We start from the raw sequence: 27,403 nt of genomic DNA, 5'->3' as shown, positions 1-27,403 counted from the left end.
GATATGTACATATATATGTAACTACCAGTCTATTGAACATATAGGACATTACACACACACACACACACACACACACACACACACACACACACCTTCCTTCATGTTGCTTTCCACTTACCTCCTACCACCATTATTTTCATGCTTTAATTTTGCTAGTTTCTAAATTTGCACAGCACATACTGTGTGAGTGGAATCATGTAGACTTTGTGTGCCATATAATGCTTTTGAAGTTTTGCATCCTGTCACAATTATTTATATTTTATTCTTCTTTTAATGGCTGAGTTACACTCCCTCATATAAATATACTATAGGTTTGTTTATTCTTTTAGGGCACATATTTTTCCAGTTTGAAACTGTTTTAACCACACCTGTAGTGAGCATCTCTATGAGTCTTTTGGTGGATGTATGTTTGCATTTCTTTTGTATAAATCATTTGGAATGAAGCTGCTGAATTAATAGCAGAGATGGATGCTTAACTTTGTAAGAAACTGTCAAAGTAGTACCACTTCACATTCCCAGCAGCAGTGTGAATACTACAGCTGTTGTTCAACTCTATCCACTGTCTGCCACACCAGCCTTTCAATCTTAGTTATCTGATGGGTGTAAAGCTGTTCCTCATGAGTTTTGGTTCCATCCCTCTGAAGACTTGAAGTGTGGGCTCTCTTTTCAGGCGCTTGCCCTCTTCATCATTTCTGTGACCTGTCTGTTGATGTAGGCTTCTTGTTTAAAAAGATTGTTTCTTTTTGCTCCTGGCATGAAAAGCTGTTCATAAACATTCTGGGTGTAAGTCAGATGGCTCTTTAATGGCTATTTTGTTTCAGTCTTTCACTTGCTCTTTGGTAGTGTTTATTTTTAAACATTTATTTATCTGTTCATTGTGTATGGGGCAAGTTCCTATGTGTGATTCCTGGCATGCATGTGCTCTGGGGTTTGTGTGGAGGTCAAAAGACAATCTCTAGTCTTGCCCTATTCTTTTCCAAAGCAGGGTCATTTATTGGGTCATTGCTGTGTCCTCTAGTCCAGCTGGCTAATGATGTAGATCCTGGGGCTTCTCCTGTCTCTGTCTCCTTGCTGTAGGAATGCTGGGAGTATAGGCACATACTTCTGTGTCCAATGGGTTCTGTGGATCTAAACTCAGGTCCTCACATATATGCGACAATCACATTACACCAAGCCATCTCCCAAGAGCTACTTTTTTTCTTTTAAAATAAAGACATATTTAAATGTTCAGTGCTTTATCAAAAATTTGCCAGTGCCAAAATCGCAATGATATTCCATTTTCTTTTGGAGCTGATAAAAGTTTTAGCTACCATACTTATGTCTATGACTCATCTCAAATGAGTTTTTGTATTTGTTGTGATTTGAGAGTCAAATTTTAGTTGTTCCCATTTTATTTTGTCCTGCCATGTGCTGAAAAGACTTTTCTGCCTGCTGAGTTGCTCAGGTGTCTTAAACTCAGATGACTGTGTAAGTGTGTGTGAATTTTAGATTACTTAGCTTTTCTATTGCTCCTTATACAAATCTCACACTGTAGGCATATAGTAATAATACAGCATGCCTCAAAGTTGCCTATAATTCATAATTCATTTATACATAATTTCCAAAATGTAGAACTGTGAGCTTTTCATGAAGGCAGTGATAATTGATCTAGTTTTGTTATTTGGTAGCAAATTTGATGGAAAAGATGTCTTAAATTAAAATTCTGCTTTCTAATTCACCGATTGAACTTGCTACTTTCAGTATGAGCCTGCCTCTGTTGGCTTGGGAGTCCCTCCCTTAAGGTGTGGAACCAATATTACAGCAATCTCAATCAACAATGTGCAAAGAAGGCCCTTGAACAGCCATAACACAATGCCATTTATTGTGTTCATCCCAAGAGAGGCTCTCAAATTCTTACTTCACAACCATTTATTCTGTGTCTGTTCTGATTTTAAGATGGGATCTCATTGTGTTGCTCAGACTGGCCTCAAGCATGTGAGCCTTAGCAGTCCTGGTGCTCAACCTCTAGCATCCCAGAGACTCTGGGTGCAAGCCCTCTGCCTGCTTTCCCCTCACATTAAACATCACTGTTACACTGTGATTTCTTCCCCTAGTTCACAGAACATCTGTATTAGCAAGCAACCAAGAAAGTGGCATGCTAGAGGCAGGCATAAGTGAGAGTAGCAGGAAGTGACAGGTGACAGTGGTGTCAACTCAAGTGAATGCAGTTTCTGTAGTTTTTACTGGTCATCAGACCTAGGAAAAGAAACATGCTTGTGATAAGGTTTGTATATTCTGTAGCTGTGCAGTGCCTGTGTACACAGCCATGCAAATATGTAAAAGAGACTGATGAGTGAAACAGTACGAATTAATGCTTAGCGTAGTTGCAGAAGAAAGGAGGGTTTGGCTGGCCAGAGAAGGTTTCAGTAAGGACAAGAGTAAGTGGGTCATAGAAGGTAGGTGAATCTGTGAGTGTGCCTGGGAGGAAAGAGAAGATATGCTTAAGGAAAATAACAGAACTTAGTAAAGGTACTATTTGCAAAGATATGGGTGTGGAGGAGGAGGGGTTTAGGAAAAACAGTAAGCAATGCCAAGATGCTATATTGTAGGTTGGAAGGGGTGAAGGAGGGACAGGTCACCCAAACTGTCTTATAACAATTGGAAAAGCCTCCTGTGCTACTTTTGGAGGACAGCAGGCCCCAGCACCCAGCATGGTACCTGCTGTTTAAACCTGCCTTCACCCATCTGAATGCCCTCTCTTGAAAAGGACACAGATCATGGATTCTACATAATATATAGAGATATCAAGGCTAAGGAAAGCTATCACTCACTTTCTCACCTGAAAGCTAGTGACAATTATGCCATTATGGATATTCCTTTTCAACTAAGCCTTCCAGTAATATGGGTGATGGGATAAATCTATAAATTGTGTGTGTGTGTGTGTGTGTGATACACATATCAGATGATGTAATTCCCCATGTGAACATTGGAAGTGCATTAAAGGTCATTGCCACTTGTGCTCTGTGTCTACCATCTTCCAGTGTGAAGCCCTGGAGTCCCATTCATTGCTCTTCTATAGCAGAGCCTGGGTATATTTCCTTGCTAGTGTTTGTTCAGGTCAGTGAGTTCCACATGCCAGTCCTGTGGCCCCCCAGGGTAAGTCAACAATGTCATTGAAGTCAGTATGAGGGATGAGTGGGGACATGATCTTATGATCTTACAAAGACATATTTTTTTTCCTAAAACATTCTGTTCTAGGTGAATTCTGTGACGACAGGACTGGTATAGAAGAGTATGGCATCAGTTAGTAACGGTGAGAGTGGGGAGAGTGTGGTAGCCCTTGGAAAATGGTACTTTCTACTGTTGCCAGGTTACAGACTTTCAGTGTTATGACTTAAAGGGAAACTGAATGAAAATTAGTAATACACAGAGTATGTTTGTGTGGTGTGTGTATGCATGGAGGTAAACATGTATATTTGGATATGTGTATACATGCATTTAAAAGCCCTACATTCATACCAGGAAGACATCCTTAGTAGCTCCCTACCTTATTCATTGAGGCAGAGTTTCTCAATTATACCCAGAGCTTGCCTAATCAGCGAGTGCAGCTAACTGGCCAGGGATCCTGCTTCCATCTTCTGAGCACTATACTTACAGGTGAGCCACCATGCTCACCCAGCATCCATGTGACTTCTACAGATCCAAACTCTGGTCCTCATGCTTCACAGCCAGCACTATATCCACTGCGTTGTCTTCCCAGTCCTCGGTAATATACTTATGAAATAAAAAGTGTATATAAAAGTGTAAAGTATAAAGAAGTGATGTGTTAAGTGTTTCTCAAATGTAGCATTATTGTTGACCTTTGATCCACCTACTCATCATTTCCAAGCTCTCTTGCTGTCTGCTGTGTAAGTGGCACATGGCAATTGGACAAGGTCCACTTTCAAGGCCTTATTATAATATATATTTGACAGGGTGATGCTGTCCCTGTTAGTTACAAAGTGGGAAAAACAGTCCATCTCTTACTTTCTCTCCTTCAAAATTTCACTTTTTCCTATGTAATCTTCAGCTGCATGAGAGGTTAGAAGGCATGTCTTTTTTTCAGAGAAATTAATACCCACAGCTTTCTTTGTGTAAGGAAGATAGGACCACCCTGTGACATGCTTGAGTTCATGTGAATGCCACAAGCAAAACTGCAGGACAGTTTAGCTTGGCATTCCCCTTAGGGAGCCTTCTTCCAGCAGCAACCTCCACCTGAGAGCTTTGTAGGTCTTCTTGGTGTCCAGATACTCTGTTGTTTTTTCCCCAAGACATGGTTTCTCTGTGTGTGGCAGCAGTGTTGGCTATCCTGGAACTTGCACTGAAGACCAGACTGACCTCGAACTCTCAGAGATCCACCTGTCTATCTATGCTCATTTGAAAGAGGGCAAATATGATCATTTTTGTTTGGCTTTGTTCATGAGAGAACGTGGCTAGCAGAACTGGCAGAGAAGAGGTCTTGTCATAACTTCTGTGTGTACAGCCTCTCTGCGTGGGATTGTGATTCTGTCTGGTGGGGATTATGAACTGCCATGTTTTCTTAAACCAACTTGTTCATTATCTAGCGTGGGAGTGGCTGCATTTAGGAATTTAAGACCTCAGCAAGTGATGCTAGGGAGGATTTTCTGGCTAAAAGGATGCTATGATGGTGGGTTTTGATTGTCAGCTTGAGGAGATCTGTAATCTCTGAGGAGACAAGCTTCTGAGCACACCTGTGAGAGACTATTCAGATTAGTCAAGCCTCTGGATGTGCCCATGAGATGTTAGCTAATTGAAGTGGAGAAGCCACACTAAAGGAGAGTGCCAGCTTCCCTGGACTTGGGTACCGGGTTACATCTAGAGGAAGAAGCTAGCTGAATAGGAGCACTCATCACTCTGTGCTTCCTGGTGACATGCAATGTGACTAGCTGCCTTAAGTGGTTCCTTCTATTCTGGAGGTCCAAAGGAAGTATCAAGTTCCTAATACAACTTGATACTGTTCCCCCCTCATTTTTTTCTCCTTCATTTGCACTTCCAATTTACAGTGGCCGTAATGTGCTAACGGGTTTCCCTCCCACTGTGAGAGTGAGAAGTCTCTGGGGTTTTGCTTCTGACTCAAGGGCCTATGAGGTAGGTGTGATGAAACCTCCTCCGCAGGCCAGGGTGCCGCTGCTTCAGCAGGGTCAGCATCCTCCTTCGAAGGGAGAGGGAGACACTCAGCCACTTTGAGAGGAAAGGAGGTAACTGTTGTGATCCACTTGGAAATCAAGATAGTAGGAGATTTCAGACCAGAGTTTCTGTCCAGAGCCTGCCTGTCCTGTTTTGGCATCAAACTTGTTAGGACAAAAACAATCCAAGTTCATCCTTCTTGGGCAGACAATTGTTCTTCCTATTGAATGTGGATGGGAGAGGATGCATCAAGCAGGAAGGAATGGGAAGGGTCAATTAGGGCGTAGCACTTGGTTGCATGACCAGCTGTCTGAATGGCCAACATCAGTATGGTATCCATGAGTGAGGATTTAGAGAGAAAGGATAGGAGGAAGACTATGAAGGAGGAGGAAGAGGAGGACCATGAAGGAGGAGGACCATGATGACAGTAACAACAAAGTAAGAAGGACGAGGGCCAGGAACTCTTCATATTTTAAACAGGGATGCCCTAGGTGTCTCAGGAACACGTGTTTATAGAGCATGGCATGGAAGAATGAAATTCAGGAAGACTGAGCAAAACAATTGTCCTCTCCTTTCCAGTATTTATTACTCTTAACAATTTCATGCATGTATTTGATGTATTTTGATCATTTTCATGTCTATTGTTTCCCCCTCTTATTTCTTTTCCATGGCTGCTAAACTCCCTCTTTTCTAGTTCCACATCTTTTAAAAGTTGTAACCCACTAAATTTCACTAAGGTGACTTGCAGGAGCATGGGTGGGACATTATTTACTGGAACATGGGCAACTTGACAGTGGCTATGCCACTGGAGAAAATGACTCCTTCTTCTGAAGCCAACCATTAGTAGCTGATAGCTTCAGGAAAGTATGGGAAACCTAGAGCTTTTTTTTTAAAGGCACCTACATGCCCCACATGTCACAACTATGATTCTATGACTTTCCCCTCTAGCAAGATGGTTTCTATAAAGCTATAAAAGAGAAGATAGACTTGTGGAGGAAAAATGATCATGTCTTGAGAATTAAATTTAACAGCTAAAGTCTACTTATTAAAATTCATCAGCATGCATGCTTTCTCAAATCATGATGACTTCATGGTCTGAGTGAAAATTTGTATTCCTTTGGAAAATTAAATTAGCATATTCAAGGCAGCTGAAAATTATCTTTGACTGGTAGATGTTATTTCTATGCCTAAGAAAATAGTGTCTCTGAAACTTAAATTTGACAGCTAAGAGTAAAAACCAACATCTGCCCAAGGCTTTCATGGCCTCTGGAACTTTCTTAGGTGCTTTGATACTCTAATTCATTTAATCCCCAGAAAAATCTATGTGAGGTGATCCTTTACTTCTCAAATGAGGAATTGGGAGACTGAGAGACTGAGTGAGGTATCTGGGTTAGGAGTAGACTGTGGATCCAGCTAGTTGCCAACTACAAGATCTCTGTGTACTTGAACCTGTCTTATAGTCCACCTCTCCCAAGGGTCACTGGGATAGACCAGCTTGGATAGTGCTGTTCTAGTAGGCATCACTACGATTATGATATTATAAGAGATCTGTCTGGGGCACCAGAGTGTGAACAAGCAGCTCTACTTTCCATCAAGTATAAAGTGGGTCAATAAGATAGGTCACTTATAGGATGTTGCTATTCAGATTTAGAAGCCAGGCAGAATCCCTGGGTTTGTAACTCCTCATCTCTTGGCAATGGAAACAATGACAGCTGTCAGGGGGCGATGGTGGCAGAAGCTGTTTGAAGTCGTTTACATTTCTCAAGTCAGAGAAAATTGATAGCAATCTCAGGAGGAAGGTAATGTCATTTCTTTCATATTCTTGATGAGGAATTGAAGGCCCAGAAGGAGATAGGAACACAGACAGCTAGAAAAGGCAGAGTTGGAGCAACCCAGACTCTGGGCTTTGGAAAATCTGAAATACATGCTCCTATAGTGCAAAACAGGACTCAGTGGGGGTTAGGATGAGGACAAATGTAACAGGGTGTTGAGTGTGCCTTTGAAACAGGTGACATCATTTATGAGTGTGTCTTTGAACCAGGACACACCGTTTATGAATATGCCCTTGAGTCTGGCCATACTTGAAGATCAGTGGAGGCACCCTTCCTCTGGGCTAGCAGTTTCTCACACAAGCACCCCCCCATCCTCTGAGGAATCCCTCCTCCTCCTGTAGCCTTAGCTTTCTGCCATTAACTCAGACTCTTGAAACAAGGTATGAATATTTTGTGCCTTCTGTACAGAGTTTGTTAATTACCCCGTGTTTTAAGATGGTATTTGCTCATCCCCCTATCCCCATTTATGTTATAATGGTATAAACGTGGAAGCAGGACCTACCCAAATGGACTTACAGTCTTTCTAAGGAGGAAATAATTTAAGTCAAGTGATCAAATGCTTACTAAGGACAGTCCAAGTTCCCCAGAGAGCGCTCTTATTTCAGAGGTCCGAGTTTCTGCTGGTTGTTTCCATGTGACCTTGTTCCTCTTGCTTCAGCCCAGCAGAACAGTTGTTTTCAATGTAGCAATGGTTAAGATATGCCTTTGCCACATTATTCTAGCCATAGTGTTTTCTCCAACTTTCCGCCCTTGCAAACATCTATTCATTTTCAGAATTCAGTTCAACACTTGCCAACACCATTGAATTTCTCTTTATCATGTTTCCCTTGTCTATAACACAAACTGCTCTATTTTTTCCCCCAAGAGATTATTTTTTATTAATTTAAATTAGAAGCAAGCCTGAATCACAAGTCAATCTCTTCTCCCTCTCCCTCCCCTCCCCCACAAACCCCTCACCTCATCCCCCTCTGCTCCCCACGGAGGGTAAGGCCCTCCACTGGGGTTCCCCAAAGTCTGTCATATCACCCTGGGCAGGGCCTAGGCCTCCCCCATGTGTCCAGGCTGAGAGAGCATTCCTTCATGTGGGATGGGCTCCCAAAGTCTCTACTTATGCCAGGGATAAACACTGATCCACAACTAGGGGCCCCATAGAGTGCCAAGGCCTCCTCATTGACATCCACATTCAGGGGTCTGGATCAGTCCTGTGATGGCCTCCCAGACATCAGTCTGGGGTCCATGTGTTCCCCCTTGTTCAGGTCAGCTGTTTCTATGGGTTTCACCAGCCTGGTCCTGACCTCTTTGCTCTTTACTCCTCCCTCTCTGCAACTGGGTTCCAGAGTTCAGTTCATTCTTTAGCTGTGGGTGTCTGCCTCTGCTTCCATCAGCCACTGGATGAGGGCTCTAGGATGGCATATAAGGCAATCATCACTCTCATTATAGGGGAACGGCATTCAGGGTAGCCTCTCCACCATTGCCTAGATTGTCAGTTGGTGTCTTCTTTGTAGATCTCTGGAAATCTCCCTAGTCTCAGATCTCTCTTCGAACTTGTAATGGCTCCCTCTGTTATGGTATCTCTCATCCTGCTTTCCTCTATTCTTCCCCCAACTCAACATTCTTGCTCCTCCATTTCCTCCTCTTCCCTCCTCTTCTCCCCTTCTCATTCTCCCAGCTCCCTCTCCCCTACCCTTATGCTCCCAATTAGCTCAGGAGAGCCTGCCCCTTCCCCTTCTCCGGGGTCCATGCATTCTTCTCTTAGGGTCCTTCTTGTTTCCTAGTTCCTTTGGTGATGAAGATTGTAGGCTGGTAATCCTTTGCTCTGTGTCTAGAATTCATATATGAGTGAGTACATACCATGTTTGTCTTTCTGTAACTGAGTTACCTTGCTCAGGATGGTTTCTTCTAGTTCCATCCAGTTGTATGTGAATTTCAAGATTCCATTGCTTTTTTTCAGCTGAGTTAACATACCACATTTTCTCTATCCATTCTTCAGTTGAGGGGCATCTAGGTTCCTTCCAGGTTCTGTCTATTACAAACAATGCTGAACTGCTCTATTTTATGTCTTTTTACTATATCCTGAATAATATTCTAGCATAGTACTGAGAACATCATATGGTCCATAAAACTATTTAATACTTGATACACACTAAGCATTTTTCTCTGTGATACCATATGATTCTTCCAGAAGGTCTTGTGGAACCCTTGAATAAGGTTCTACACCACATTCATAGGTACAGATGAAAACTGAAAATGATGAAGCAACTTCCCTATGTTCAATGGACAGTGTTTGCATTTATGAAACTAAGTTTATGGAGAACAAGGATACTTTTTCTGAGGCAGAAATCAAACAAAATGTACCAACAGTCAAGTCTGTATTCATTTCTGAGCTTGGGAGAGGGGTGGAAAGACAGACTGAGGTGTTATTGCTAATGCAGGAGAAAACACTGTGTCAATTCTTTGGATAAGTGTTGGCAGTCGGTAACAGTTTTGTTGAGTATAAACAAATGGATACATACATTTTTGTTTTGTTTTTATATCTTGAGACAAGGTCTGGCCAAGTAGTGTAGGCTGGCCTCAAACTCCTGACTTCTCTGCTTCAGCTTGCACAGTTACTATTGTTCTGTTCATGTGGCTTACACTCAGAATGTAAAGAGATCATATGGGCAGTGGAAGTTGGAGAAGACTTCTCTAGGGAGTTGGGCTCATGCTGAGTTGAGGCTGATGGAAGATGTGGGCAGAAGGGTAATTGCATGAAAAGAGGGTTGAAGTTCCTGGGATAATTAACCTGGACAGCAGAATGGTTTCTTTGACTTCTGCAATGTCTTGTTTGCTCTGTAAATTCTCAAGTGAGGAAGGGTTTTTCCTACTTAGTACCAGGAAAACATAAGATAAGATAAGACTCTTGGTAGTTACTTTTGATAGCTCTGCCCACTTCCTTCATTGATCTCACACCTCCAGACTTAGGTTGGACCATTTTGCTTGCTTGCATCATTGATGAACATAAAATATCAGGTTCTCAGGCTCACTCAATGGGTTTCCTTTGCAGGTGAACATGTTTGTTGAAGGGTTCCATGATGCCATCCTCCTCTACGTTCTGGCTTTACACGAAGTACTCAGAGCTGGCTACAGCAAGAAGGATGGGGGGAAAATCATCCAGCAGACCTGGAACAGGACCTTTGAAGGTAGGGATTCGGTTTCCATGGCAGCAGCACTGTGGCTAAGTGAGCCACTGCTTCTGTGGTGGCTGCTTGCTACAACAAAGACTCTTTCTAGAGACTTGCTTTTCCCAGTTTTAATGTATGGAGAATAAGCCAACTCACCTCACCGGCTCCTAAAAATAATATCAAACAATTCAATACATGTAAATATGGCATTGAGCAGATTCTACTTCATTAAGAACTATCTTGCTCCTGGCTTATTTAGATAACACTTACACTATGGTGTGTGTGTGTGTGTGTGTGTGTGTGTGTGTGTGTGTGTCTAAGCTAGAGCTTTATATCAGGTTTTATTTTTCTCCAACTTAGTTTTTGAGGCAGAATCTCACTGAATCTGGAGCTCACTGTTTTCACTAGATTGGCTGGGCAGCAAGCCCCTGAGACCTGCCTGTTTCTGCCTCTGCCAACACAAGGATTACAGATATGAATGATTGTGCCCAGCTTTTCACATGGGGTAGAAAGTCAGAACTTGGGTCATCAACCTGCACAGTAAGCACTTTACCCACAGAGCCATTTCCCCTGCCTTGTGCACTTAAAAAAATCACATTTAACATAAGTGTATTCACCCTAGAACAATGGGTGTGGAAGATCTGTAGTCAGGCTTAAAAGTATGTTAATCCATGTGTACATCCCCATGTTTGGACCATGTTGGTTTTAGTGAAATGCAGAAGATTTTAGCTGTCATATCCAACCTGGTGGTTAGAGGTGGTTAGCAGGTCCAGGCCCTCTGCATTTATTTGACTTTTCAAAGTAGTGAATATTAGTTCCTGCTTAAAAAACAAAACAAACAAACAAAAAACAACAAAACAGGAACATGTAACAATAACAACAAGAAGAATATATTGTCTTATCATTCCAGTGACATACATTGACTTTTAAAAATGGGACTATTCTTGGCTAGAAAGCTTAAACAGTCTAAAAACATACAAAATAAAAAGTGAAAACTTTGCTTCTCACCACTATCTCCTTTAGCCAATGCGATCACTGTTCTAGACGACTCCAGAAGTGTGTATGCTTTCTGATAGCACACAATATATACCATGTAAAATTTCTATGTCTCATTGTAAACACCAGTCTTCATTTTTGTTCCATTTATATTTCACTTCTTTTGGTATTTCAAAAAAATTCCATGTGAGCACTCATAGATCTATCCTATTTTAAAATGAGAGTTAAGAGTGATTCTACTACATAATGATTTCCTTAATTCTTTTTGATAATTTGTTTTGAGGCAGGCTCTTACTATGGAGTCCTGGCTGACCTGGAACTTGCTTGTATAGACTAGACTGGCCTTAGACATGAGGCATTCCCATCTCAGCCTCCTGAGTACTTGGGTTACAAGCCACCCCCCCCATTTCTAATTTACCTTTGATTGGTGGATACTTCAGTTAGTTACAGTTTTTGTTATTCTGCAGTATGGCATCATAGGCTCTTGTGCACCTTAATGGAGTTCTGTGACTATATCTTTCAGAGAACATCCCTAATGGTGAGGAATTTGGGTCTCAAAGTATCTTGGTGCTTTACAAAGGGCATCAAATGTTGCCAAATTTCTTTTTTCTTTTAATAGGCTTTGTTGATTCATTTACCACTTTTTTCTTTCTTCCCTCCAAACCCTCATATGTACTTCCTCCTCCTCTCCTTCACATTCATGGCCTCTTTCACTTTCCACTAATTGTTATTACGTGCATATGTGTATATATCTATGTACATATTTGTATATACACATATATATTCCTATATATATATAACCTGTTCAGTCAGTATAATGTTACTTGTAAGTATGTTTTCAGGGCTGACTATTTGCCAAACATCTTATAGATTCTTATAGATTCTGCGAATCTATATTTTTTGTCAATAGTGTATATAGGAGCGGTGGTTTCTTCTTACCTCAGCAACACTCCAAACTGGCTTGAGCTGGTTCCTAGAACAAGCTCATCTAATACATCCAACAGGCATCTGTGATATACCAGGCACTGTTCAAGGAGCCTGGGATGAAGCAGAGAACAAAAGATGTTGCCCATAATCAGTTTGTCTTATGTGCAAATGTGTGTGTATAGGAAGAGACAATACCCCCCCCCCCAGGGGCTGTAAATTAAAGCAGAGTAGGGAGACAGGAAGTGGTGGGATATGAGCAGTCAAGGAAAGGCCATGAACATGGCAGCTGATTGGGACCTGAGGGTGATAGAAGTCATCTTGTTTAGGAGACAATGCCACAGAGGAAGCAGCAATTGCTTTGTAGTCTGAATGTATGTGGTAGGAGATTGTCCCCTGAGGATCTGGGAGGTATATGTGACTGACATCTGAATAGATGGGGCAATATCATAGGACCCATAGCTCAAGATGCAATGGGGCCAGCCCCATGGACCTGGAAACCCACTGAAATAGAAAGCCATTTTAGTTTCCTTGGAGGTGGTATGCCTTATTGGTGCTCTGTAGCACCTAACCTGTAGCATGCTGGGGAGCATCTTTGGCTAACCATCAGCACAGAGTGCAGACTGGGGAGATAGGAGGCAGGAGCCTGCGTCCTCTGTAAGGAGACTGGGTCAGGTAACTGAAAAGGGCCTTTGCAGTTCTCCATCATGCCAACTTGTCCTGGGAGCCCTTTAGTGGACTGGAGTATGCCTATACTTACTTGTAATCACACGAGTGAAACTTTTCAAAGGCATGAACAAAGACAAGTCTAGATTTGAGAGGGGAGTATAGGATGGTCCCCTGTATGTTCAATGACCTCAGCTTGTCCTCAGATATTTAAAGGAAAGGGCAGTAGGGTGGAGTGAAGCTCCAGCTAGGGTTGTCTGGGTAGCAGCTATGGTAGCTACTGGTTTCTTTTCTCTATGGTGATCTCAGTGAATGCCATGTTTCAATCTGGACAAGAGTGACAGCTTTCATTTTAGAAAAGTAGTTGCTTGGGGATGAAGAAGCTCCCTTGATGCACTCACATTGCCTCTTCCTGCTTCAGCTGAGGGGCAGGAATCAAATAGGGCAATTCAGGGGTCATATTAGGACAAAGTCAAATTTCCCAGAACTTGTGCACAATACACCGAGAAACTGGTGTGTGGGGACACAACCTTGGTCAGGCACATCCCATTCTTAGCTATTACTCATTGCATGGTGTGGTCATTTGTTCTTGGTCTTCTGACAGCGGGACAGGAGCCAGAGTTGGGGATGCTGAAAGACACCACTGGGTGAGGTGGTTAAGAGAAGGGCAGGTGCCCACAATGGCTGGGATATAGTTCTTTTTAGAGCTAAGACAGATGCTAAATTTTCTCACATGCCATCTTGATGGTTCCATTTGAGGGCCAGGTCTACACAGTCAATATACACCAAGAGGAGAAAGAGTTGTATAGTTGAGTCTAAAATTAGAATCTTATGTGTTCAAAATGTAAAGACTGATGCCAAGGTGAACTTGGATTTGAATGGCTGGGAGAGCCTATTTTATTTGCTGAGCAGTAGTCCATTTGAAGGCACCCCCCTCAAAGAACTCTAAGGTGGATGTGTGAAGAAAAACTCAAATCTTCCTAACATTAAAAACAGCTTTAATTTTAGTGGTTGCTGTAAGTGACCATTAAGTTGTGAGGAGAAAAAATACCCTGGATGTTGTTTGACAAAATTGGATTTTATTGCCAGGAAGCCTATGATCAACTCTCAAGACTTTCAATAAATGGTTCAAAAAGAAGCCGTGTTTCCTCTGTGTGAGAGGTCAGAGGGACAAGGTAAACAGGACTGTGTGTGGCTCGGGACATAGGCTCCACTCTAGGCAAATAGAAACCGGGTTGGAAAGAATCATTGCTGATATGCAGGAAAATTCTGCTGTCACCCTAACAAGTTCACCTTCTGCTTGATACCCTCAGGTGAAGTCTCACTTTGCAAAGCAGCCACCCTGAGAGTTCTCACCCCATTTCTTGGTAGAATTGCAATCACTTTAGGTGTAATGAGGTGTTGGATTACTAGGGCCACTGCATCTTATAAAATACTCTGCATAGCACTCAGCAGGACACAGCTTCCAAACACTTCTGGACAGAATGACAAGTCATTTTGGATAGCCACATATTTAGAGAACAGATGTGTATATGTATGTGTATGTGTATGTGTATGTGTATGTGTATGTGTATGTGTATGTATATGTACACATATACATGTATGTATATGCATATACACATTTATATGTATGTACTAAATGCATGTGATTTGAAGTTTTATAGGCTCCCAAGGATGCAAAAGTTTGTGATAGGTGCATCCTTTGTAACTTGCCCCTATTAAGAAGACAAAAAATGAAGATGAATGGTAACTCCATTCTGTTTCCAGCAAAGTAACCCAAAGTCTGGAAAAATCAGCGGACCTTCAAACCACAGCCCAAAGAACAGTAAACCCAAATGCCTATCCTCTCCAAACCACACAAGAGGATGGAACTTTCCCTTGGGATGCTCCTCAGTAGACATTCATTTTCCTGGGGCAGTCACTACTTCTGGGGAGAACCAAACTGATGGAAGGAAGGACCAATTAAGAACAGTATAGAATTCTCCCACAAAGAGAACAAATGCTTGTGTTAATTAGAACATGGCTGGTGTACACATCCTGCTACTTAGTGAATGAAGATGCAAATGCAGACTGTGTAATATCAGCCATTGTTCTCTGGTGGCCTTTTGGGCATTAGGTGCTGTGAGCACCCATCATCACTGGCCAAGGTGGGTGGGCTCTCTGTGCTCTGGCTGCTCTGCTCCAGCCTCGTGTTTCACTGACTTTGTTCGTGAACATGAACTGTTTTTATCAGATGCTTCACAGTTCTCTGGTTTTTTTTTTTTGTCTTAGGGTCTTTGTAAATTAAACCAGTTCAGAAACTTACATTTCTTGATAGTGGTTTGAATCATAGGTTTCCTCCTGTGTGCCTGTGTAGAGATTTTATAATTCGATAATCCCTGACTTTTTTTTTAACTTGTGCTGAGTGGTCCTCTGAGTGGTGGAACATGGTCAAGTGCTTCCTATGATACCTCAAGCACAGTAATGATAATGATGACTTTAAAGTAGCATCCTCCATCCTCAAATCTGAGGCTCAACATGTCCCCACACTGGAATAGTTTGTGTGTCAAAATGGCACCACAAATGGAAACTTCCTAATAATGGATATTTATATTATGCAAAAAATTACCACCAAAACATCCGTATTCAGATTACCTTCTGGCCATGAGTGACCGTGTATACGAAATGAAAGAATCTTGTGCTTAGACTTGCATCTATCCCCAAGATGTCTCATTATATGCATGCAGATATTCAAAAATTTGAAAACTTCTGAAATTTGCAACATGTCTTGCCTCAAGTACTTTGGCTAAGGGCTACTCAACCTGTGGGAATAATAATAATAGCAGTAGTGATACTGTAGAGGAAAACAGCTGGTGTTGCTTACGTAAATCTGTTGGAGCTGCCTCACGTGTTTTATCTCATGTACTCATCTCCACAGCCTCCTGGTAGGAACATGACCTTATGCCCGTTTATGCTAGTTGTAGAGGCTGAGGTTCAGAGGACTAATGCCTTGGCCAAGGTTGCAGAGGTAGGGAAAGACAAAACAGCAATTCAGCATTCTGATTCTTTAAGAAAAAAAAGAAAAACAATCTAAAATTAGATTGAAATTTAAAAAAAATTATTCTCTGTCTCTGTCTCTGTCTCTGTCTCTGTCTCTGTCTCTGTCTCTGTCTCTGTCTCTCTCTCTCTCTCTCTCTCTCTCTCTCTCTCTCTCTCTGTGTGTGTGTGTAAGTCAGAGGACAACTTTTGGGAGTCAGTTTGCTCCTTCTACCATGTGGGTCCCAGAGATCTAACCTATGACCTTTGCTCAGTTTGGTGGCAAGCATCTTCACCTACTTCTCTGGCCCCAACCAGTTTGATTCTAATGCGAAAAGTTGAATCCTTAGTCCAGGGCCCTCCTTGAGCAAAGAGTCTGTCTGCTCTAACTTAACCTTTGCTGCAGAACTAAGTCAGCACCTAGGAATCTTCCGGATAATGTTTGGATAAGCAATGAATGCACACACATTGGGCAATGAAGAATTGCTCTTTAGACATTGGCTCCAAGGACCCACCAACCAGACTTCCTGATCTCCCATGTATTAATGCAGGCTGTGTGAAGCGTGTTCATTGAATCCTGGGCCAGCCTGATTTTCCTCAGGAGTTGTCCAATAACCACATGAACCTATGTAGGATAAGACATCTTCTCTGCTACTTTTCAGAATATAAAAACCCTCAAAACTCTAGAATAAGTACACTGCCTTCAGTGTTAGCCTTAATCTATTTTTTAAAACTATTCCCCAAAGATCCTTTCTTTCTTTTTCTTTTCTTTTTTAAATGGAGAAATGTTAAGAATTTAGGAATGCAGACACAGATGAAATTACAATGTCTTTTCAGATGCCAACAAAAATGCTTCCAGACTGATGTGATTCCCTGTGGCATGAGTTTGTTTTAAAAAATCCCATCAATTTGTTCTCTTGGCAGGCAGAGGTACCATAAGTTACTAACGCAGAGTTCTTTACCTCTTCCATAGGTATTGCTGGGCAGGTGTCTATAGATGCCAACGGAGATCGGTATGGGGACTTTTCTGTGGTTGCCATGACTGACACCGAAGCAGGCACCCAGGAAGTGAGTAAAGGGAAATTCTTCATTGGTCATTCTTGCAAGTGGGCACTCTGAGTGTGTATTTGTCCTGGTGTTCAAAGCACCCTTCAAATAAAACCGAGCCTTCCATTAAGGAAAAACTCACTGTTGATTGAGGGAACAGGCAGAAGGCAGGACATACAGCCATGTGTGTTCTTGGTAGAGAAGTCCTACCTGTCACGCTGTCAAGTGTCACTCCTTAGCCCTGTGTAATAGGGGCACCAGTCGGTACAGGAAGCATACCTTACTTGCCCCTAGCATTTCCAGATTTTTTTCCTTAGTGGTTGCTACAGATTTTTAGGTGTTACTATTTCAAAGGATGGAGTTTCAGGACAGAGAGGTCAGTCCTGGACTGAAGATGAGTCTGTGACAATCATCAGGGGCATGGGGTTTCCTGCTTCAGTTTCTTCAGCTGCAACATGGGACTCATACGATTTTCCTTGCTGGTCTCATGATATTATTAGAACAATATGAAATGAAACCAAGAAAAGTAACACGTGACCTCTAATTGCCAGGTAAAGAGAAAGAAATAGGTATTAAATAAGTATTCAGCAGCTAATGATGACTGCTCTGTTTCCTTGCAAGGTCACCACTCTTCCTTTTAAAACTTATTTTTAATAAGTCTTTGTGTCTTTCACATCATGTTATATAGATCCTATTCATCTTTCCATCCCTTCATATCCATCCACAGCTCTTGCACCCCACCCCAATAAAATAAAATAAAATAAAACAAAATAAAATTTAAGAGAGAAAAAAGAATCTGGTTATGGAAGCTGTAGCGTGACATAGTGAGTCACACATATCTTTACTTTCAAGTGTACATTACAAAGAGTCTGGTCTGAGGCCTCTGGTTTATGCTACACCATCAATACTGGGACCTCACTGGGGTTCCTCTTGAATATCCTGTGTCATGGAAGTCCTGCAGCTTTGAATCTGCAGGATATGCCCCTTCCCATGAACCAGAAGATCAGAGATGGGGTGGTTGTTGGGGTGGGTCAACTCATAACTCTGGTTCTGGGCTTAGGTAGTTGCAGGTTTGGTCAGCCCACCGGCTTATCCCCCACCCCCAACACCCGAGTGAGCTCTCAGGCATTGCTTCAGCTAGTTCATCCTATGCAGCAATGTGCCAGGGGCGGAGCCAGTTCCCCTGGTTTCGCGCTCTCAAGGTAGGCTTATCCATGCCTACACCTTCAGGGCCAGCTCTACCGTGTTGCCCTGGCAAGGTGCATAGGCCACTCTCCCGATCACTGCAGCTGGTGAGGGGCAGATACAGCTTTTCTATTCTAATGACGGCCATCACTCTTGTTGCCTTTGTGGGCACTGACATTTGGTATTTGCTGTTTTCCTTGATGTGGGGTGTGTCTAGCCTTTGTGGAGGGGAGAGGGAGCGGGAGCCCTCTTGCTATGTCCTGGGTCCTGTTTGCTTCCTCCACTGGAGAAGGTAGGAAGTAACAGTCCATCTCATCCCATTGTGAGGTTGTGGTGTGCAGAGCACTTGGGATCTGCCCAGCACAGAGCAGCCACTGTCATGTTCATCAGAAACAAGAATTGTTTTGACCCTGAGCAGATACAGCCTGTGAGAGCCTGCTGTAGCTCAGTCAGGAGGGAGGAGAAATGTCACCGGCCACCCAGGAGCCTCAAATTTGTTTCCAGACAACAGAGGGTAATCCCTGGAAGCTATGTGTGAGGAGACACTGCCAGATAGTCTCACGTGTCTGATCTAATCATCATTTAACTGGAGCATGACCCTGCAATTACATCAGGAATGAATGATGAGTTTTTCAGGGGTCTAGGGTGACAGCTGAAACAGAGGTCAGCCTGATAATGGCAGAGCAAAAGGAGTGAATTCATCAGAGACGAATGTGACCCCTAAGGACATAGCACTAACCAAAAGAGGGTCAACCAGAAAGTTCTTCAAAGATACAATTTTTAAATTGCATTTATTTATTTATTGAGTGTGTGAATGTGTGTGTGTGTGTGTGTGTGTGTGTATGTAAATTAGAGGACAATTTGTAGAAGTTGGTTATCTCATTCCAACATGTGTATCCTGGGTATCAAATCCAAGTCTTAAGGCCTGGTGTCAAGGGCCTTTATCTCCAAAGTCATCTTTCTGTCACTCTTTTTTTTTTTTTTTTTTTTTTTTTTTGGTTTTTCAAGACAGGGTTTCTCTGTGTAGCTTTGGAGCCTATCCTGGCACTCGCTCTGGAGACCAGGCTGGCCTCGAACTCAGAGATCTGCCTGCTTCTGCCTCCCAAGTGCTGGGATTAAAGGTGTGCGCCACCAACACTCGGCTCTAAATTATATTATTTAGTGTTATATTTATCTGCCAGTCTAACCAAGGAGTGTGGGGTTGGGTACCTGTCCCATGCTTAACCTAAGTATGTATGCAGTAGCATTGGTTCTGTCACATATCCCTAAGGAAAGTAGGCTTTATACATGACTGACAGTGTGGACTGGTCTGTGGCAGAAGGCCAGACATGGCCCTATGGGATGAGCCAGGAAAAAGCTGTGAATTTGTGAGTCTGCAGATTATTGTTTCATAGGGAAATGAAAATCCCATCCTCCCCACTATGCAGCAAATGATGAATACCAAGGAACAACATTGGAAGGACTTAGCCTCCAGGCCTCAGTTGGGACTGTCTTTGTCATATCCACACCTTTTCAAACCTACATGACCCTGCTTCCTTCACTGCCATGAGAAGCTGCTGTGACAGTTTGTGTGCACAACAGGGGAGCCTCTTTCCCATTTCTTATGCTTTTTTGAAGCTCTTGCTGTCACTTCCTGCAGGTGGTGATATGCAGAGAAGTGTAGATGTGTAGATCAGGCTACGTTTTGGGAAGCGAATGCAAGTCTGTGAGCTTCTGCCTCCTTTGGGACCAGGTACCTTTGGCCTTTCATTTTGTACGTCTGACTTTTGCCTTTCTGTAGGTTATTGGTGATTACTTTGGAAAAGAAGGCCGGTTCAAAATGCGATCCAATGTCAAATACCCTTGGGGCCCTTTGAAACTGAGAATAGATGAAACCAGAATTGCGGAGCATACCAATAGCTCTCCTTGCAAATCATGTAAGTTCAGAGACGTAATTTACTGTTCCTCCTCTTTAGTCCCAGGTTCATATGAGTCTGACACATGTTGCTCTCAAGGACTCATGTCCTGAAATGCCCATGTCTTTTTCTGATGCCTTCAAACCCATGGTCACCTTTCCTCCATTATCAGAGGTGTCCAGTTTTCTTCCCTTTATTCTTTTCTTCCAAATGGTAGAATATTCTGTCTGGATTTATATTTCTTTTTACACTATCTTAGTTATTAGAGGTTTCCAGTTCAAGAAAAAATAAAAATATTATTAACTGTCTCCTATTCATCTACTGTTACACATCTCATTATTGATTTCAAAGTTTACAGTTGATCTCCAAATCCTCAGGATGAGACAGACACTGCTCTTAAACACCTGGCAACTTACAAAGTGGCAAATAAGTATTGGATATATTATTTACAGCCAATTTCTGGATGTAGTTAGAGAAGCAAGTGTCTCTTCCTCAGAGATAGGAACATTTTTTGCGGTGATTGTCTTTGATGGGCTTTAGTAACCACAAGGAAGAACAAGTGGTATCAATCTTGCATGCCAGTTAGTGATTTTAGGTGAACATATGAATGGTCATTATGTCTCACGACCGGGTTCAACGATGAGGAGTTTATATCCATGAAATGGTTATGAGAAAGAATTAATGGAGTAGTGTGTTGACCACATAGTCTCTCACTTTGCTTCTTGCCTGTTTGGAGATGCCAGGAAGAGTTCTTTCAAGTCACCAACCCTCACTTTTCTCACACGTAAAGTGAAATGTACCCAGCTTTGATCTGAGGAGCCAATGAGACAGTGCCCTGCAGGCTTACTCTAAATTCTGCAAGGAGAGGAGTTGTTGATTTTTCTAGAACTGAGATCCCAATGAGAAGGACGGATCCAAGTGGTTTGCATTTTCACAAGCTATGTAGGACATTTTGAGATGGAATTCTGGTTTTGGTGAGAGAACATCTAAAAACAGAATACTGACCCAATACAGTTTTCCCCAAACCTTCTAGCACTTTGAAGTGTTACCATCCACCTGTGAGAAACAGAAGAGCTGGGTCAGTACCTTTGTCCATCCAGGCATCTTTCTCTGACTTTCAACTAAAAAAGAATATGGATGTGTCTGAAATCTTCAGTTTCCAGCCTCATCAAACTCTTCTTGAATCTGTTGTTTCTTTCTCTGTCCATCATTCCTTCCAACCTTCCTTCCCCCCCTACTGTTCTCTCTCCCTCTCCCTTCCCTCCCTCCCCTTCTTTCTCTCCCTTTCCTTCCCTGTTACAGATCTTGCTATGTAGCCCAGGCTGGCCTCAAACTTGAGACCCTCCTGCCTCATCTTCCCAAATGCTAGGATGACTGCCATTTGTCCCAAGATCAACTCAGAACTTGTTTTGCTACTGTTCTTTTCACTGTCATGTGACAGTGCATATATCTAGTGCTTTCTGAAAAGCATATACCAAGCAAAGAAGACAGTCTAGGATTTCTCTGTATATATATATATATATATATATATATATATATATATATGTATATGTATGTATATGTATATATATGTATATGTATATATATATGTGTGTGTGTATGTGTATATGTATATGTATATATATCAAAGAAAGGAAATGTTGTTTCAACTGGGAGATGAGCACAAATCAAAGTATTTTTACTTATTTCTTTCAAAATGAGCTCTGATTAGTGATGTTTGTTTTTCAAGCAGGTGGCCTAGAAGAATCAGCAGTGACAGGAATCGTGGTAGGGGCCCTACTTGGTGCTGGTTTGCTAATGGCCTTCTACTTTTTCAGGTAGGGACCATTCATGAAGTTAAAATTTTTTTTTTTTTGCCTCTGTCTCCTGTCTTCGCATAATGCTCCCTGTGATTTGCCCACACCCTTCTTTCAAAGAAGAAGGACATGATTAAAATAGCAAAGCCATTCTTGGGTACAATCTTGGGTCTGGTGGCCATCTTGGGTTATGAGTTTCTATTGTAGCCTTGCCACCATGGGCCAGAGAGTTGCTGGGATCTCTGGATCACAGATTTGTTTATGAGAGTCCCTTCTACCTACCAAATGTAAACACGAAGAGGAAATCTGGACCAACGGTGAACCTCTCCTCAGACTTCCCGCAATTCAGAAATAAGTGGTCGTGTTCACCTTGGACAGCTGGAGGGATCTCCCAGTGATCTTTGATCCAGGCTGCAATGTGTTTTGTATTTGGAGAAGTCACATGCTTAGCTGTTGCTGTGGCTCAACCTCAAGGCTCGTAAACTGGTAAAATGTACATGTGCTCAAGGTTTTGGTCGTTTGCTGCAGTGGTGGTGGTCCATTCTTTTGTAATCTCCAGTGGTTGAATTCATGGCTTATTTGTAAGGTTTCTTCATTTTCACATGGAAATGTGAGTCTGGGTGTATGTGGCTCTTTGTGGGAACAATAGTGTTCCTGTTCCTTTGGTCACAGTACCAAAGATCTTTATCTGGGGGCATATCCTGGGAGTTAAACAGAGCTTCTGGGGCAGAATAGATAAGGCTGAACCCACAGGCTCCCAGGGAAGAAGGGGAAGGCTTGTTCTATGGCATTTTGGAAAGCAGGCCAATTTTCCTCCTTGAATAAGGACATGATGCCTCGGGGCACACCGCTTTAATCTCTGACCAGGGTTTCATATGTGTCACTTCTAATTTATCAAACCTAACCCAGATGTCCCCTGAAGGCATTCTTCTAAGAGGAGCTATAGTGTTTTATTGTTGAGTGAGGTTTTATTATTGCATTTGTTCTGCTTTTACCCAGGAAGAAATACAGAATAACCATTGAGAGGCGAAATCAGCAAGAAGAAAGGAACATCGGGAAACATCGGGAGCTGCGCGAAGACTCCATCAGATCTCACTTTTCGGTGGCTTAAAGGCCCTCACCCCTTTGTCTGCTTGAGAGATAGTCGCAAGGAAGGACATCAGTGGGACAGAAGGGGCGTTTGTGGAGAATTCTTTGTTTTAAGCAGTAGTCATTTCACTTTAAATTTCCTTTAGAAGCTCAGGAATGATTATTAATCACTATCCGCCTCCTGGCCGTTCATCTCACGGCAAACACATAGAAGGATATGATGCCATTCTATTAGGTGTTCTGACTGCTGGAAGGGCTCAGGTTTAGATTTATGTTTTGAATATCTGGTGTTTCCATATCTTGATGGCTTTGGGGGCCTTTCACACAAGGATATAAAAATGTGGTTATTCTGAAAGGAAATGTTTTATAGTTAGAATAAAACACTTTTTACAAGTAGAATATTCTTGGAAAGAATTTAACACCCAGTAAGAGGACAATGGAATGAAAAAAAATCTCAAGGCTGAGAATGCAGGGTTACCCTCTCTGGAGCCAGTGGACAGGTTTGTGGTAGACAAGGGCTGTGTCCAGTGTCCACATTCAGGTCTGACTTTGTGTCTCCAGAAGGCATCCTCCCTGTCTCTTTCAGTGTCTCAGAAAGGCTACTCTGGAAAATTGTAAATATTAGCGAGCTAGGAGGATTTATATAGGAAAAGCAAGTCTAAAATGTTTCTTTTATGATGTAAAAAGAAAAGCCCTACTTCACGCTAACATTTTATTTTTAAGTATTTTAATCTTATATTTTGGTATTAGAAATGTGTCTATTTTTTCATTTTGAAGATTAAATTTCACTTATATTTTAAAAGCATGGAGGAAGTGTGTGACAAATCCATGGTGGCGAAGGGATGGCCTATCTCTCTTTGCTGTCCCCTTTCCTTTGGCTATGGACAAAGACTAACTGCTGCTCTGACCACAGACATCTAGAAATGAATTCAGCTTACAAACCTTACAGGAATACATTGATGTTAAGCCAGTTTTCATTTTGATTGTTTTAAATACTGGAGGGCTCCATCCCTTCTAAGTATGGCCAAATGATGCACTTTGAGAAAACTGAGAGATGGAAGTTAGTAGAGTTAAGCAGGGCGAAAATTTGACAGCAAAGCACAGAAATGATACATTAAAAGGTGTGCGATTTATCAAACTGTGGTTAAAAGAGGGGATGTTGGTATCTGCTGTGTCCCCCGAGGCCCGCAAAGTTTTGCAGCCACCATGAATCACCCACGGTGCATTAGGATAGTGCATCCTGGGTAGGATTAAGTTAACTTTAGCTGGGTATCCGATTTGCAATCAGTTCTGTGCATTGACTGAGGTTTAAATTTGGGTTCCCACTTCATCATTTGAGGACAGAACAAGAGCACTGTCCTGTAACCATGCCTCTCTTGGTAACATTTAAGTAACTGGAGCACAGTTTAAAGGGGAGATAGAGCATAATTCCTTGGAGGCCATATTCATTCAGGTTAGCTGAAGTGGGAAGCCTAGCGAACATAGAAAGTTCTGGAAGCTGTCTCATGCTTGTTTCCCTGGGAAGGGATGCATCATGTCCAATTGCATCCCACTCGAGTCAAAGTGAATGGGCTGTTTCTGTGTGAAGTACACTTCTTTTTTATGGTTCAGGAAATGGGATGCAAACCGTGTGATAAAAGAATTAGCCATGGACAACAGGAGCAACTACATTGGTAGTTCTGCAATGGGGCTGTTAAAGGAAAAGTGCCAACTTCAAAGAGAGTGAAAAAGTAGGCAAGAAAGGTAAATTTCAAAATTCTAATGCAGGAGGAGAGTTTTCGATGTAGAACTCAGGAAAGCAGTGGCTGATGGTTGGAAACTCACATAATGAAAACAGAGTGCACAGATTGCAACCGCTTCAGTTATCTGAACCAGAGAGCTGATCTCCCTCTTCTACGTTTCAATAATCTTTTCCAGATATTTCAGAGATACTCAGTTTCTAATGTTTATTTTTTGAACCTGTGTGTTAATTTCAGGAGGTTGGTATTGGGGAAAGTCTGACTATATCCTGACTATATCCTTTGGTGTAAATATTTCTAACCTTTCTTGAACTTATACAGTGACCCATTAATGGCAGCATTGTTACAACAAATATCTTTTACTTCAGCTAGAGGAACTGTTCCAAGTTTAATAACTCATCCCCAGGTAAGGTGTTAAAGATGAGAGGGGAGTTAGCCTTGTAAAGAAAGACAGGATGACTTAAGACATCTCTGGAGTACGGAGTAATTTCTAGTATTATTAAGGTAACTTACATGTCTGCTATGTAGTTTTTCTTTCTTAAACATTTTCACATGGCTAGGCAAGGTCTTTAATCCCAGTACTTGGGAAGCAGAGTGGGTAGATATTTGTGAGTTTAGGGCCAGCCTGGTGTACGTAGTGAGTTTCAGGTCAGCCGTGTTTACACAGTGAGACCCTGTCTCAGAAAAAATAAATCTTCATATGAGTTGCCCGAACTACATTAAATTTTGAAAACACCACTAAGCTGGCAAACCTTTGCTGAGATTATAGATGTCAGTTCTGTGGTAGCCCTGGGTTAAGAACTCTTAAATTCCTAACTGCTGAGCAACAGCATTGACAATTAGTCATTCATAATCTGCCAGTAGCCAACTATTATATAATAAACTAAATGGGGCTTTAGTTCTTAAGCCAGTCTATACATTTTTATTCTTAAATCCAATAATTAAGGTTTCAAAGGGGGATATCTCACTAGTATTTTTCTCATCTAGTCAAATATAAGTTCATACACAAACTAAAATAAGCATATAGTTATGGTGTTGGAAATAAACACACATTTTACAGCCAACATTATTGTCTTAGATTTGGGAGAGAAGACAAACTCAGAAACAAAACTTTCTGTGTGGATCTGTGTCTCTTCCACCCAAACAGAGGTGTTACAAGGAATCCCTTCAATGCTATATTGTTCTTAAGAACCACTGGTGCATCTTTTCCTGAACGACAGACATAGTTCCACAGGCCTTAAAATAGTTCTCTACATCTTAGCACTCACGGGGAGAGGGAGAATCCAATGGAATGAGAGCAGATGCCCCCCCTTTCTTCTCCCATGAGTGAAAAGCTTTGGAATGGCCAAGTCTTTTCCCCTGCTTGAGGCTTCCTACTGAAGACACATGTACCCTTTCTGTCCCTAACTTTCCTCCTTTCTTTTGGTTGGGACTGATTGTAGGGATGTAAGAGGGCAGTGGGAAGTGAAAAGGGAGGCCTTGTGTATTTCAGACATACAGTGAGTGCGTTCAGAAGCTTTTCCAGTGGCACCATTGTTTTCTTGAAGCTGAACTACTTGTGCAGTTCTGTACACACACACACACACACACACACACACACACAAATAAAAAAAGAGAAAGAATAGTGCTTATAAATTGGAAACTACTAGTGCTTATGTTTTTTTGACACACAAAGAACTCTGGATCCCTAGTGGATACAGCTTGGAAGGCAAATGCCAATTTGAAATTTGGTTTCTCTACCTACATGTCATGGATTTTGTTTAGTTCCACCTTGTGGTTCAGGACTTCAGAAGGAAGCTGATAATGAGCTGGATTTCTCATTCAGAGGAATAAAGGGAAACTGTGTAGAAACACAGAGTGCTTTAGGGACAGCATAGAATTAGAGAGAGAGAGAGAGAGAGAGAGAGAGAGAGAGAGAGAGAGAGAGAGAGAGAGTTGGTAGCTCCAGAGGGACCAGTCTGTCTTCCAGTTGTTCTTTAGAACTGAAGAATAATGAACACTTTAGACCTCCTGCAAATAGCCAGTCTCACCAAGAAGCATTGGGCATGCCCAGTAAGAAGAAATCAGAAGCTTATTTCTCCCAAGGCGACAGAGAAAAGAGCTTTGCAGCTGATACTGTCCCTACTGCTTTTCTTCCCAGAGCCCCACCTGCCATCCATCATGGCTCCATAAGTGTGTCAGCACCTTTCCCATGCAGGTGGGAACTTGAGAGGAGGCCTCCACACTTACTCAGAGAAAAAGACAAAATAGCACTGGCTGTGAGGAGATAGCTGACTTCTAACGAGAAGACTTACAGTAACTTGGCCATACATGGCCTTGGACAGTTCAAGCCTGTGATTTACATGTACACTAATGAGCCTTGGCTTTGGTTCTCAGAGTACAGATTTTTCAAATGTCTCCTACAGGCCTACGGGGTGAAAGCAACTCTTAAAAGGTTCCAGGTTGGATGTTGTTCAAATCTCTTATTAATCACTAATGTTAACTTGTACCAAACCCAGAGAATGCATTCTGAACCAGCTGATGTTGGTGTTTATGTTTTAAGACACTTCAAACACAGTGAAAAGGATTTCTGTGAGAGCTGAATCTCAGAGGTAAAATTCCACACAGTACAAAAACTCTTTAGTGTGTCAGGTATGAGATGATTCTTAGCAGAGAGATTTGAACAAGTAGTCCCCAGAGTTAATAAAAAGTTACATATTTTTATTCATATTTAAAGACACAAATTTTATGCACAGGAACAAAGGGTCCATTTACCAACAGGCTACCAAATTAATTTTTATTTTCTAGAACAAGGCTGTCATAGTATATAACTATTATTGGGTAGAGAAGAAATTATTTTTGCAAAGCAAGAAGAAAATGTGGATTTTGTCATGGAGTATATTATTCATGATT

The 27,403-nt window shown here is 41.9% G+C and overlaps 1 protein-coding gene across 2 annotated transcripts in view; it reads left to right on the top strand.

Moving 5' to 3' along the window:
- Npr3 (natriuretic peptide receptor 3) overlaps positions 1–22,920 on the top strand; it is a 64,065-nt gene extending 41,145 nt beyond the window's left edge. Inside the window, exons 4-8 of one of the 2 annotated variants that reach the window (XM_027401263.2) lie at positions 10,042–10,177; positions 16,734–16,828; positions 19,773–19,908; positions 21,620–21,704; positions 22,683–22,920. In XM_027401263.2, coding sequence (XP_027257064.1) covers positions 10,042–10,177; positions 16,734–16,828; positions 19,773–19,908; positions 21,620–21,704; positions 22,683–22,794 — 564 coding nt within the window. In that variant the 3' untranslated portion in view covers positions 22,795–22,920. Of the gene's footprint in view, positions 1–10,041; positions 10,178–16,733; positions 16,829–19,772; positions 19,909–21,616; positions 21,705–22,682 lie in introns of both variants that reach the window. The other variant, XM_027401262.2, reaches the window with a different exon arrangement.
- Positions 22,921–27,403: the final 4,483 nt, after the last annotated feature.

Source organism: Cricetulus griseus, chromosome 2 (genome assembly GCF_003668045.3).
Source record: "Cricetulus griseus strain 17A/GY chromosome 2, alternate assembly CriGri-PICRH-1.0, whole genome shotgun sequence".
NCBI classification, from domain to species: Eukaryota; Metazoa; Chordata; class Mammalia; order Rodentia; family Cricetidae; genus Cricetulus; species Cricetulus griseus.
The sequence above is the reverse complement of the archived record's forward strand: the minus strand, read 5'-3'. Positions and strand labels throughout refer to the sequence as shown.